Raw genomic sequence first — 15,007 nt, forward strand, 5'->3', positions numbered from 1 at the left:
TACTCATTCACACTTCTCTTTCTCTTCCTTGCTTTTTCTCCTTTCCCAAACACACAGACATACGTGTTTAGTTTTGCTTTTGTCTCTTTTTCTTTTAACTCCCTTGTGGAAGCAACTTTTTTTTCATTTGTCTGAAGAAATAAGAAATGGGAGGAAAAAAAGTGCTCAAGTTGCCTTAGCAGGGCCTGAGAGAGGGCTGTTTTGTTTTCCATTACTCTGGTCTGTTGGAAACTTCAACTGGACCTGACAATTAGTCTGGTCAACTGCTCACCCAGAGTGAGGCACCAAAGACGGCAAAAAAGTAAGAAAAACAGAGTGAAAACAGTTAAGTAATTTTGAATCATGTAATTGGAATTTATGATCAATTAAGCTGTGTTTGACAGCTTAACATAAGCCCCGTTGTTGGTCATGGTAATTTTTATTGCAAATATTCCGGTTTGTTTTCGAGAATGCAGAGTGTGCCAGTTAGCGGCTGCGTTTTCTTTTCTCACATACTTGAGGAGAAACAGGACAGGTCACGCCTGCATGTGGGCGCCGCTCATCTCCTCCTCTGTTTGCTGTAGCCGCTGTAAAAATGTCTTTAAGTCTGCGGTGTGAAGTATAGCAGCAAGAGGTGAAGTGCTATGGTTTGGGGGGCCATTTGCTTGCGGGCTGCGTGTAAAGTCGAGCGCCTTAAGACACAGTTTCCCGAGGCCGGGCTGTTATTGCAGATGTGGCATTGTGTCAGCTTTGATGGGAGCTGGTTGTGGCATCCGTGAGGGGGTCTGTGCTTTCTCAGCCGGGGTGGTGATTGGGGAACAGATGAACTGGCCGCTTGCTGTGAACAATGATCTGTCACTTACCCCTGCCTCTTGATGTGTGAAGCCATGAGTCAGGCTCTGCCTACCCCAAGACACCAGTACGTACACACTTTCTTTCTGTTCAGATTATTTGAACTGAGCAAGAAAAATCTATATTGTTTACTGTGCATTTTCTGAACAAAACTCCTCTCCTCACACCAGTATTTAAGTTATGCATTGTCATGCAATAATGTGCACAATGCAAACCCCATGTGTTTGCAATCCCATGCTGCTTTTAGTTGTCTTTCAGTGAGAGTTATCCCTGAGTATTACTGCATCCTGGAGTGGAGGTCAAGGAGGGGTCTATTGTTAGAATGTCAAATGTAAATCCCAAGGTTAATACCTGAAAGAAGCACATGGCCAGACATTCTCTCTCCTCTCCAAACATGTTTAGATGAGTATCTCTTCCCCCACTCTGCTCCTTCATTTCCGTCTGCTGCGGACTTGAGGCAAGTTGGAAAAGGAGGGGGCAGGCATCCCGTATAAACCCTTCTAGCAATGAATGCTAACAAACCCTGGCTCTAATAATGCCTCATCTTAGAAAAACAAAAGGGGAACTCTACTATATGAGCAAATTTCTGCCCCAACCTGAAAGAGCCCTCCTTTGACAGCGCAGCATTTGAAGACTAATCGTTTTTTCTCATGCAAAGCACGCTGTTTTAAGAGTTCGGGCCATGGAAAGTGGGGGCTATGTTTTAACAATACTCTGCAGGGAGTGAGGAACAGGGTTTTGGGAGGGGAGGTAGGGTTGAAGGTGGGGGGGATTCCTCTCTCCTTTGCTCCTCAGACAAAGCCCAGTTCCTTTCAGGGTTGCATGGGGGTAGGGTGTGTGGGGAAGAGGAGGGAGCATCCAAGAGTTTGAGTTCCTTGAAAGAGAGGGACTCTAGCTGTTTTTAATGACAGTTTGTCATCATGGCTCCTCTACCTTGTAGCGAAAATGTAGGGTTGGCCTCGCAGTGACAGGCCTGGAAAAAAAAGTGGGCCTGAGAAAATTTATAGAGAAACAGAAATATTAACGTGTACATGGGGCCCTAAAACGGCTTTGGCTATTCCTGCCAGACTGGTGTTTTTATTAAGAGGGACATGCTTTGGAAATATATCTTATTCATGAAGAAAGCAAGGTTAGACTTCTCAAAGAATTCATTATATTCCCCCAGATGCGGCTTTGCGGGTTGCAGCCGTCCCTCGGAGGACGTGGAGCGTGGAGCGCGACATTGTAAAGCCTCCCTCAGTGGGCACGGGAGTGCGAAGGGTTCCATTTGTCAAAGGTGTTGGAGTCTTTTTCCCTCCTCAACACTTTCCCGGCTCAGTCTTAAACTCATTGTCTGAGCAAAGGCAGGACATTAGTCACCGCAACACCACGGGAGCCTGCAGGGCTAAGGACCAGTGCTCTGAAGCCCTGGCTGGGACAGAGGAGATGAGAGAGGGGAGAGGAAAGAATGGAGGGAGGGAGGGAGGAAGGGAAGGAGCAATGGATAAAGTGAGAGGAGGGCAGAAAAGTAGGTGAAAATGTAGGATGTACGGAAAGTGAGGAAGAGAGAAGTGAAGAGCGCAGAGTATGTGTGTGGGAGAGGGAGAAAGACCATGGGGGGGTTAGAGGGAGTGGAGTCTGTAGCTCTACCTCAGGGCTCAGTATGTAAGCCCCTGTCTACCCCCCAAAGCTGCTTTCACAAAGAGATTTACAAGACAGGTCTCCGGTGTGCTTTGCTGCCCTGCATTATGAGTGAGTGAGTATGTGAGTGTTTCAATGTGTGTGTGTGTGTGTGTGTGTGTTGCTGAAATGGACCTCTTTTTTTAAGACTTGTTTTCTTTTTTGCATCATCTACGCAAGAAAGATATTCACCCAAATTTACCAATCCAGGCAGGTCAGACTAACAACCCCTGTGGAGAAGTGTGAATAACCTATTCCCACTGGTGGTGGTGGTGGTGGTGGTGGTGGTGTGTATGAGTGCGTGTGTGTGTGTGTGTGTGTGTGCATTCATGTGTGAATGTATTTCACAGATTCACACATACAAGGGATCCTGTTAGCTTTTGGAATTATTTATAAAGCCTGGCTTTTGTGTGGCGCTCTAAGTCCCTGTCTCCTTCCATTACTGCCTATGACTCTACCTGGGCTTCCTTCAGCCCCCAAATGCTCCCTCAGCCACCCTCCCAGCACAAGGAACTGAGTTTGGTGTTATACCTAAACCCTTTGCCGGTACTAGTTTCCTGAGAGAATCACTTTCTTTTCTCTCTATATATACTGGCTGAAGAATTGCTCCGCTGGAAAAACAGGATTCTTATTTAGAAAATCATAGTATGTGGAGACAATCTGTACACTTCAGAGAGACACACAAACTCATACTGACCCAGCCCATATGGCCCTAATTACCCTGTAATCCAGAAAAGTTTTTTCTCCCGTTTTTCTTGCACGGACTGAGCGGGGGTGAAGGTTTTAGTGTGTTTGAGATGGTTTATGCTAATGTTGCTTTTATTGAAACAAGCTGGGATGTGATTATAGTCCTGCTCGGTACATACGAGCAGCGAACTGCTCTAGTTTCCCCGTCTCCCTCTGGCGAAGAGATCAATGCAAACCAGCTAACACAGGGTAATAACCCATTAGTACACACACTGTTGAGGAGATTTACATACATCGACCAGCAAATTGATAAACTAGGTTCCTTTTCCTAGAGGTGAGAATTATTGTGTGTGTGAGTGATTAACTGAATGAACGTGTGTTAACCATCGCCGGGTGATCTCTTCCCTCTGACTGCCAGTCCTGCGTGATAGGTGCCAGATTGTGTAGCTGGCAGCCAGGTTGTCTCTGCTTGTCAGGAGAGCAGGGTGGAGGAGGGGTGATGTGAGGATGATTACACTGTACACTGTTCCTCTGATCTGATTCATCACTAACTGTCTCTCCTGCAAAGGGTGAACTTATTATCCCTGTCTCAACTTCCACCATGGAGCCAGCTGCTCTCCATGCTTCCCAATTAACCCCAGGCACCCGTCAAACGCTCCAATTAAGGCCTCCTCCTCCTCCTCCTCCACAAATGTATTTGCCTGCGTTAGCTGGCCCGGTTGGGATGCTCGAGAGTGCGGAGGGAAGTGAGTGAGTGAGCCGGCAAGCGTAGAGTGTGTTTGTTTAAGAGCTGTCCTAAGCAATGGTGTTACAGCTCCCAGATTTATTCAAGGCGGGGTTGCAAACAGCTGAAACAAGTAAATACACCCAGATGTTTGGCTTCCTCAAGATCAAGTTGGCGGGCCTGAGGGGGCTGACTGTCTAATGACAGTCTTGTTCCTCGCTCTCTATGCCGAGGATTTTCAGGGGGCCATTTTGTGACTGTGTGCTTTGGAGTTTATGGGAAGTTTTTGCACTTGGCAGCGCTCTGAGGTTTATGGCATCACATTCCAGTGTTGTGTGCTTTGATATAGTCTTGGTATTTGAGTTGCGTGAGCCTTTTTCACTGGGTGAGTGAGTGAGTTTCTTCCAAACTCAGCTTTTCAAAATCCAAAATATTCGGCTGCGTGTTTATGATGAGCAACAGCGTGTGTTTGTGTGTGTGTAGTTTTGCTGTAGGTGGGGTACAGGTTTTGTGGCTCCACCAAATCCTCTGAGACTTCCTGTGTGTGTGTGTGTGTGTGTGTGTGTGTGTGTGTGTGTGTGTGTGTGTGTGTGTGTGTGTGTGTGTGTGTGTGTGTGTGGAGACTACGAGCTGGCACAGAGGGATGGGGGGGCTGTGTGGCTGATATGAAAGTGAAGGGAAAGAGTTGTCTCTCGACGCTGCCGTTGGGAGAGCCGTCAAGGAGCTGGAAGTCTCCCGGACTCCCTCTGAGCTTCAGCTGTCTTTGATCTCACACCTCCACTGCCATATACTCCATACTACTCTATGGAACACACTCTCGCCTGCCGCCACTCCTGCAACACAGACCCATAGTTCACATGGATGAGACTCTTAACTTGTACGCTCCACTTACAGACCTACAGGCCAGTGAACCCATTCATAGTGTTGTGGTTTTACATAAAAGCATTACTTTTATAACAAAGAGGTAATAAACATGATCAGTTAATCGTCGTTACCATTAATCCATACATCATTTGAATAAATAAATAAAATGGCAGAAATAAGGGAAAAGTGCCCATTAGAAGATTCCAGAGGCAAAGATAATGTCTTAATTTTTCTGTCTTATAGTACAGAACCCAAAGATGTTTAGTTTAAAATGATATAAAACCGAGAAAAGTGCAACATTTTCATTTTTAAAGAGCTGGAGTAAGCAAATATTTGGCATTTTTTTCAACTTTCAACTAAGTGTTTCAACACAAGGTAATATATACACTCTAAATAACAGTTAATTTACAAAGCTGATGAAAATAAGTGCCTTTGATCACTAATTTTACAAGTGTGATTCATTTGTTCTATTATTTTAAGACCAGCACAGCCACCTCATTAAAGGCATGCACTTTGTGCTGGGTGTACCCCTCTTACTCCTGTCCATCACTGACATGTTGAAATAAGGTTGGAGTGCTGATAGAGTGACCTTATTTTACGGTGTTTTTCAACCCCTCTGATGAAAGATAAGGAGAAAAGATACAGCTGAATAATTTTGTTTCTGCATCTGTGGAATGCGTGACCCAGTGTTACCCTTCTGGATCTGTTCCCATCCACACAGGAAGTCTAGCATTAAAGCAATGCCATTTCTCCCTTTTCTCTTCCTTTTCCCTTCTCTCCCTGCATTCCTCTGACTGACTGTGGCACATCTCAGGACAGCTTCATTCAGCATTCCTTTACATGCTGATTTGTTTGCCCTCCCCTCTTATTTTTTTTCTTCCAAGTCTCCCTCAGTTTAGGTTTGGCTTAATCATGCGAGAGCCGAACACCAAGACAACGTCATCTCATCCAATTTTCACCCCTTTAATGCGGTTTAAATGGCATGGCCGCGAGGGCCAGAATGGGAATTAATAAGAGCCAATAAAGCTTGCCGCTGGGGCATCGAGGCCAGTCTTTAAGTAAACATTATGATTTCTTGAGGGGGTATTCAGGGGCAGCACTTGATGAATTGTGCCGGAGCTTGGGAAGGGCTAATTTCTCACTTAGCTGTCCTGATGGGGCTAGCTAATAGGCCTTGCGTTGCCTGGCTGTTTATCTGCCTGCTTTATTATTGTGCATTATCGCGCTGCCCCCTGGCTGTTGTTAGCGTTCGGCCCCGTAGACGCCAGGGCCCGTCATTAATCACATAGCAGCACTGACTCACTCTGCTCCAACACTTATCCAAATGACACAAAGGAATGAAGAAAGGGGAGATAGAAAGGAGGAGGGAAAGATTGAGAGTTCATGAGTGAGTATGCATGAAATAAATAGCCTGGATGCCAGCTGAACTTAGCCCCGCCCACAACATTTGAGGTCGGGGAGAATTTGTGTATGACAACGTCAAGTTATGAAAAAGGTAAAAGTCCAAGTGGGTAGACCAGTTTCACAATTACTCTCTAACCTGTTACAGAACCTGTTGCTCAAATACTCTTTGTTAGACTCTTCTTCTGGCTAAGTGTGTAGACCTTCTGTCAAAGCCATACCTGCTGCCCTTACGCTCACACAGGACCATCCATCTGCTTGATCCTTTTCTGAGCGCACGTGTGAGGAGGAGCAAGAGGAGGAGGCCCCGAGAGTTGTGTGTGAGGTTTTCATCAGTACAGGAATTTCTCTTCCTATACTCATCCCCTCCCTGGGGTCCCTTCTCTTATTCATGTTCTGCACACAATGATCGCACTTGCATACTGGAAGGCGTATAGAGCACCTGGTGCATCCAACTCCTATACACAGTGTCATGAAGCATAGCTCACACACTCTCAAACACAGTTCCTGTTCTTCACTGTGCCATGTTCACACATACGCATGCATTAGATAGAAACTGTGCTCTCAAACAATGCAGCATGCGGCGTAACATGTACTCTATCGCTGTGAAAGCACAGTGAAGGATGTTGTTGCACTCTGGTTGTGTCATCATACAGAGGGCTTTCTAAAGCCTTGTATGAAGAATGCCTCCACAAACACAAGACTGTTTTCACTGGAGATGAGAGGCCCACTGACAGGATACAGACCTCACTCTCTTTTGCTTTACAGTTTGTGCCATTTGCAGGGGCCACTCGAGTGGAAACCTTAGCTAAAGTGGATGCCTTTTACAGTCTGCTGTAAAAGACAGTGATTTTATAATAAACTGAATTTCAACTGGCTGTGTGGATACAAGCAAAGTTATAAAGTAGGTAAAAGTATATGCTAATAGTAATCTGCAAGTTAAGGCTATACACTTTTGCATACAGTAAAATGTTTTTCTTTTTTCCCCCCAAAGGACCGTCATTTTTGCTGAAGTAATATGTTGCATTGTTTGCTTGGCCCTCCATTAAATGGCTGAACAAGCATCTTTTCCTTCTTCACAAGAATCAGGAAAAGTGACTGATCAAACAAAGGCTCCACATTTCAGCAGGGGAAGAAAATGAATAAAGTGGAAAGCAGGGGAAACCAATACCGCACAACTGGGCCACCAGTGCAACAAAGCTGCCTGCATTATCCATTGTCTCACTCCTCACACGGCCCCACTTGCCCTGACACAAGTGGCTCACAAACAAATGCAAAGTCAAAATAAATAAACAATTTAATAAGCAGGGGCTGTGGGGAAAACGCACATGATTTCCATTGTGGCACATGCTTTATTTTCCCCTTATCTACTGGGTAGCAAGTGCAAAAGAAGCATCGTGTAAGCATTACGATTACATCGTGTGGGTTTGTTACCCAGGAATGTAAGATGTACTCAGCTCATTCTGCTGTGCATCACACAGGATCCCTCATCAGCCTTCCAAAGCATCTCAAGTAGAGAGGTCTGAGGGACCAAGTCGCACGCGAGGATAATCTTATTAGCTCCGCTGAAAGCTACTGATGGGCTGTGTTGTTGCAATGTTTGTCCTTGACTAAAAATATAAACACTCCTCATTTGCACAGGCTTTTTTTTCCTATTCAAATATTGTGCAGTGCACTTTGCTGTGTGCTGTTTGCTGTTGGAATGCTATTAAGATGCTGGAGCTCAGGTGTAAAGATGAATTAAAGTCAGGTAGGTCTTTTGTAAAACCTCAATGCAAAAAAAGCATAAAATACGAGTTAATTTTTTCCATGCAGTATTCACGAGATGCTTTACTGGTTCAAAACATGAATTAATAAATCTTAGTAAATGTTTCAGTATTTTAAAATGTGGCAGTAAAAAGCGGGACTCACACATCATTGTTGGTTGATATAGAAACATGTAAATGACTGACAAGCTGAATAGGTCAACCATGTCACAGTATACAAAAGGGTGAGAAGGCCTAGCACTAAACGGTTTGCATGCGCATATCTGGGATTTGAAATGTGTGTGTGTGTGTGTGTGTGTGGCGGGGTGTGACTAATTCCTCTTAAATGGCCCTTACTTGAGGGCCTGGTCCCCATCAGCTGTAGGCCAGACTTAGTGCCATCTGGGCACAATGTTAAGTTTCACTGAATGAGAGCCACAACCACCAAATCCCAAATTCCGACCCCCCTTCCCCTTTGCCTTCCAGGGCCAAGGGCAAGCCATAAGTGCACTGCAGTGTTGAACACAGCATGGAAACCTAAGTTTGTGGTTTTCTCCATTGAGAGCCATGGAGTTTGGGAACCCCTCCTCAGTCAAGAGCTTGAACCCACAACAGTCTTGTAACCACCAGCAAGCACTGTCTCCTTAAGGGGGCCTCATCCCCTCACTGACCTTATCCAATGCAAACACATGCAGCCTGAGCCAGCGCATTCTGTTTTCTTGCTAGATTCAGCTAATCTCGCTAAAGGGCTTCAACTCCTCCTCCCTCTTTGCCCCTCAGTGTTTTAGTTATTCCAGCTGTGCTGGAGCCCTTAATGTTGTTGGCATAGCTGTTAAATGTGCGAAAACACACATTGTACATGCAGGAAAACATGTGCCGGCATGCAGGGGCACAGTGAGGTGTACACAAATGCAAGCACGCATACATGAACACACACACACACACACACACACACACACACACACACACACACACACACACACACACACACACACACACACACACACACACACACACACACACACACACACACATGCCCAGTCTCATGCTCCTCCCTTCCTCCATTCATTTTCTCACCCTCTTATTCCACTTTTGCTCACAATCTCCCTCAATCGTCTCCATCTCCCATCTCTCCCCTCCCCTCTAACTCGCTGTGCTGCGGTGCGTTTGTGCCGCGTTGATAAGCCTAAGATAGCAGATCTCGGTGGTCGCTGATGTAATGATGATGAATGCTGTGGCGCTGCCAGTCTCCCCCCTCAGGGGGTCCTCGACACTGAACAGTCGTCCTAATGAAATGAACACAAATACAGTACCCCGTCTGTGAGGGGGGGTTGCCAAATCTAAGAAGACACTTCAAGAGTGTATATAAAAATGTCCCTCAGTTTCTGAGTGTGTGTGTTTGTGTGTGCCATGCATTTGCAAAGTGCTCCTAATGACAGAATGCAATGGACTAGGGGGTATACCTTAAGCAGTTTCATAGAATTAAGCTTTAGATGGAGCCTTTAAATAACAAAGGCGGTGATTTTTGATAGTGGTAGCAGCTGTTTAAGCTTGCATGAAGAAAAAAGGAAGAAAATATGTTCTTTTTTTCTATCAAAGTCAAAAGTTTATTTTAGTGTTCCACTTTGATGTGTACAATTTGTAGATGACTTTCAACTCGGTGCCTTTGTCATCAAGGCGTATAATTTATGTTAAATTGATTTGCTTAATGTGCTTATAAAATAAGAATGTTTTTTTTCTGAGGGAACAGTCTGAATTGTGGTATTTTAAACCTGTTTAATCGCCTCTCTTTCTGTGTGGATGGATTACAGTTGAGCACAAATAAAGATACACCCTCTTTCTCTCTTCTCTAATTGGGTGTAGGACAGACATTTCATGGGAAAGGCTTTAATATGAAATTAACCCTTATTTTGAGTACCAACAGAAACTAATGCCTAGTTTTTGTGCCAGGCCTCTGTGACATACCACTGATGCAGGCAGTCCCCATACAGATGCCTCTGATTTCTCGGCTGTCTCATGTAAATGTATATAGAAATCTGATTTCTGCATGTGGCTTAGTTCAAAGTGTTAAATAAAAACTGAAATGACATTCAAACTAGGATCTCTGTCCTCAGATTTTGGAAGGATAAGCATTATTTCTGTATTGATGTAAACACAGATGGAAGTGTCTTTGTGCAAGTGAGTTTCTAAAAGTTTTTTAAAGATGGATTGTTGTGAAAATGAGCAACGCGGAAAGTGAATGCAGGTACAGGAACATCTGCAAGTTTGGGTGTGGGCGTCCAGGTCAGAGGGATTAGGGGTGAAAAGGTCCTGCTTTTAATTGCTGCTTTGGAACAGTGGCCTGCCTAGTGGAACACAAAAGACCGGTCAGTCACGCTTCACTGGATCGGACTTGTGAATATTTGCCTGACTAATGGAATGCCGCACTTGATCCTCACCTCCCTTACAAACCCCAGTCCTGACCCTCATATTCGCTGCTCTTGCAGCTCTTTTTAGCTCTAGTCTAACTCACCTGGGGGCGACAGGAAGACACACACAGACATTCGTGCTCGCTTCACAAGCAAAGCATGTTGGGAGCTATTCAGTAACAGCTGTGAAGTAGGTTCTCTCCCTGTTTCTTTCCCCTCCTTCAAGTCCAGTCATTAGAATGATAGCTACTAAGAGGGAGACTAAAAAGTTTTCTTTGATCGTGCTCCTTCTGCCGATGAAAGTGAATGAGTGGCACCAATGATCAGTTCTCATAGTAGGAACTTACAACTATGCATGTGCAGAGTGATGATGTACATGCACCGCACATATTGTAAAGATTAACCCACTCATGCTGAAAAAGAAATGAAAGCATTCACTCTATCAAACACATGCAGCAGTGATTTGAAATGATATCTGTGCAAGTAGGACAAAAATGTCTTTGGTTGGGGATGATGGCTACACATGTACTCATGTGGGAGTGATTAGAGGACGAGCTCTTGTTTAATTCTGTTTTGATTGGTAAGGCAGTAATTGCATTGTGTTTTTTTTTCCTTCTTTTTTTTGTAAGCCAGCAATTGCTTACAGATGTTGTTGTCGGGTCAAAATGGATGACAGACTCTGGTTTTTCAGGGGGTTGGGGAAAAAACAAACAAAGCGCACAGTGTTTGTCTGAAGTTTACCCCTCACCACTTCCCCCTCGCCTTCCCTCCTTTGGGAGTTGGTAAAAATCAGCTCCCTCCCTTCTCTTGTAGTTTCAGCAGCACTCCTCTGCTTGCATTATAGCTGACTTTACTACTGGCCTTTGTATCCATGCATGTTTATAGGGTGGAGGACAAATAAATAGTACAGTTGGGTAATTTGCTGGTCTTTATTGGAAAGAAAATGTTAGTCAGACTAAATATTTCCAGTAATTAACCATGAATTATGGAGTCTGACTAAAGACTTTGTAATGGACCAAATTAAGCTGTCCTGTACTTTGTGTAAACGAGTGGTTGTGGTGTATCACCGTGTTGTCTCCATAATCAGAGACCTCCATGACCTAGATAGAGTTGAGTTTGTAGACAGCCTCTAAGGTGCTGAACCCCTTCTAAACCCACAGACAGTATTAACTTGAACCACCTTTATTCTTTGAAAGAAAAATTGCCCGGCACCATGATATTCCCAAAAGGGCCTTCAAACAACCCTTGTTTTTTCAGGACTGTGAATGTTTCTCTCTCTATGGTATCCCCTTAAGGTTTTTCCTTTCTCTCTGGAAAGACTGCTAGAGCAGGATTAACGGTATATCTACAAGCTTCTATTCTGAGATATAAAACCTAGTCAGGATGTCCTGCCTTGCTATGTTTATAGTTTTTTTTGACAAGAAGTCAGAAGTTTAGTGTGACATAGTTGAAAATAAGGAAAGCTACATTTTGGATATTTGAACCACTGTTAACAGAGAAGGAGATCAGCCTCTTGACAAGCAGATCAGAGCCCAGCAGGTCTCAGTTAAAATAAATCATGGTGAGCTGGTGGATTGACCCATGGTCTGCTCTGGGCATCATGAAAAGGGAGGATTGGATCTGAAGTTTTTCTCACAAGGTTCTCAGTGTTGAAGTCTTTTCTGGAGGCACTCTATTGCTAAAATGTTTAACTTCAATCAAGCAAGAAATACTTTATTTCTAAACTTAATGCACAAATCAAACTTCAATTTTACAAGCAGAGAGCCAAACAAAAATTGTCTCATGGGCTTCATGTCTGTCATTCACCCGTCCTTTCTCCGTTCTTCTGCTTCTCCACCAGTTATCCTGTCTCCATGAGGTGTTGAGGAATGAGAAATCGCCATGGAAACCCATTCCCAGGCCATTTCAGCAGCTGAGAAGAAGAAGAGGGTGGAGACCATTGTGGCGACCAAAAGCTCATCAGCGCGCAATGACATCAGCGAGAAGGCGGTGGCCTCCAGCACCACCTCAAACGGTACGTGTCACCTCTAACTGCCGCTCTGAGGTTAATGTAAATATAATTTTAGTCTTTTGAAATACACTCAGTTTTGGAAAGATTGGTCCATTAGTCAGCTTACCAGTTAAGTAATGGGAACATTGAGCCCAAAAACATGAGTGACAAAGTAATACATCACAAGTAAAAAAATAAAATCACTGCTCAAGGTGATGTTCTGTTTTTTTTTCACCTCAAACCATTTAAAAAATAAACCCAGTAAATGATAATAGATTTTAGATTTTTTATAAATCCAGTAATAACTTCACTAGCTGAATCTACACCTCAAGATCAAAAGAAAGTTGAAAAATGTAACTTTCTCTGTGAAGGCACAAGTCAGTCACATCTGTTGATCACACGTCATCTCTAACTTGTGGATAAACATCTATTTGTGTCGTAAATGTTTTCAGCATCTCATTGTCGAGGCATTTTTTTGATGTTTTCCAGACCTCTGTGAGCCAGAGACAGAGGTGTGGCTACCATACTTAGCAACATATTTGATCATAGGGGTCACTGACCCACTGGGAACGAAGGAATGTTTTTGTTGCTTAGGCTCTCATTACTTAAAGATGAAATGAACAACTTCCAAGAACACAAAATAAGATAAGATAAGATATACTTTATTGTCACTGAAGGGAAATTTGTTTTAGAGTCTGTCTGTTCCGCAGCTTTACAAAGATAACACAAAATAAAGGAAATAAGCATCTCTCAGCACACACTCTCATGCAACACAAACATGCTTTTATATACAGTACATTAGACAGATACCTGTATATTAAGCACATTAACTACTCCTTTCATTGGCACTTTGTAATTGAACAACCCCGTCGGCTGCATTCTCTACGATAAGTTTAGCACAGCCCTAAGATATTGCACAACTAACACATTGCCCAACCCCAAAAGCCTGCGTGTTGCTCAAAAGACATAATACTCAACTCAAATAGTATGATTTTAAAGATCACACGCTCTTTAATCAATATACTTCTGTTTGCTCTCCCCCTGTTCTTGTGGTGAGTCACATACAGTATAACCCTTACTGGTAGCAAAGCTCTGGCATGTTTACATAGCAATGTCTTCAACACATGCTGTTAAAAGTGCTTTGGATCTTACAATTCATCAATCCTGTCGTCATTCAGCTTTTTCATTCTTAATGCAGATGCTGGAATGAGAAATATTAGATGGTGATTCTTTTAATTTTTTGGCCTGGAAAGCCTTGGAGCATTAAGCTAAACTCATAACAAAACCAGAGTTCAGATCACGATGGCCTAAGCTGCAGCTGTGCTCATTAGCAGTGAGAGGATTTAGAGGTTTTTGGGTATGGAGGTTTGGCTTTAGTAGCTGGAGATGGTGGCCTGTCAGGGAGTTTTCTGTCGCGCACCATGGACTCTGCTGATTTCAGTGATCATCCAAAGTGTGAAGAGGAGAAAGACAATCGAGGAAAGGGTAAATAAGTTGCTGTAACTTGCTCCCCATATGGGAGTTATCCCAGGAAGTGGTTATGGTAATGCATCCTTAAGCATCTTGGGAACACTCTCACTCTTACTCATTCCCAGATGGCCAACACTGTTTTATTAATTAAAGGGGCAGCAAGGAAAAAAGGTTTGTTGTGGAAAACGCATGGATGTAATTTGGCTCTGTGATTGTGGATTATTCTTTGTAATGTGCTGGTAATTATAGCTCTGAAGAGCATAAGGTTTGTCTCCTACACCAACCCAGCCACGTCAGACGATACACTACAGCTTTAAGCAATGTTGAAGTCCCTAAAATACAGTAGTCTCCCAATTCACTTGACGAAGGGAGGGATGATAGTTATCGGCAGAGAAAGGTCCCTTTTAGATCCCAATCTCTCCCTCGTGGAATCAGAAGATAGCTTACACATTCTTTGTGTTGTTATAATTACAGCACATTCCCAAGTTGCCCCCAGAACTCATAACCTCTTATCAGGTGTAACCCTACACTCGCCTCAACTTTAACCCCCGCAGCCCCTACCCCACCACCTTCATCCAAACAAAAGGTAATTGTGAGCAGCTGTGAAACCCCAGTGACTGGTTCTCCTTAGGAAGGCCCGGCTAAATATTTCCCCTCGTCAAGCAGAGCAGCGGCCCCTGGTCTCAGCCCAGCAGAAACCCCGTGGTGTGTCCGGTAACACGGTGCTACGGTAAGTTGTGAAAAAGTGAAAAATAAGTAGGGGTAGGGGGGTGTAGTGCACTTCGCCAATGTTGATTTTTCCAAAGCCATCTTTGCTTTCTACAGAATCTTTCTGTGATTGGGATCAGCTTGCAAGCAGTTATTGATTTGATCTGATCTGTTCTGATTAGCAAACTGCACTTTTGTCTGGTAACTGATTAAGCTCTAAAATCTTCACTTTAAGTGCACTACGGGGATAATTCTCTAAGATAAGTCTTCCCCTATTTTTCCTAGTCTGTAAGTTTTGTCCAAGTTGAGCAGGCCCAGAGTAATTATTGAGTCCTAGTAGAGCGTTCCCACATGGTTGGCTAAATGGTGGCTTCATCCTGTGTGCCATTCATCTCTGTGCCCCCTCCTCTTGCACTGACAGCTCAAAAGAGCCGACTGTGCCACAACAATGCTGTGATTGGTGCTCTTTAGGAGGGGTTTGGGGGGGTGCTCTCCCCTCCCACCCTCATCATTCAGCAAG

At 44.0% G+C, this 15,007-nt stretch overlaps 1 protein-coding gene across 1 annotated transcript in view; it reads left to right on the forward strand.

The window, feature by feature from the left end:
- Positions 1 to 15,007, forward strand: part of gli3 (GLI family zinc finger 3) — a 90,865-nt gene that overhangs the window by 4,488 nt on the left and 71,370 nt on the right. Inside the window, exon 2 of the mRNA XM_034862170.1 lies at positions 12,160 to 12,333. Within this exon, the coding sequence (XP_034718061.1) occupies positions 12,201 to 12,333 (133 nt within the window). The 5' untranslated portion in view covers positions 12,160 to 12,200. The remainder of the gene's footprint in view (positions 1 to 12,159; positions 12,334 to 15,007) is intronic.

This window comes from Etheostoma cragini, chromosome 22, assembly GCF_013103735.1.
Source record: "Etheostoma cragini isolate CJK2018 chromosome 22, CSU_Ecrag_1.0, whole genome shotgun sequence".
Classification (NCBI taxonomy): Eukaryota; Metazoa; Chordata; class Actinopteri; order Perciformes; family Percidae; genus Etheostoma; species Etheostoma cragini.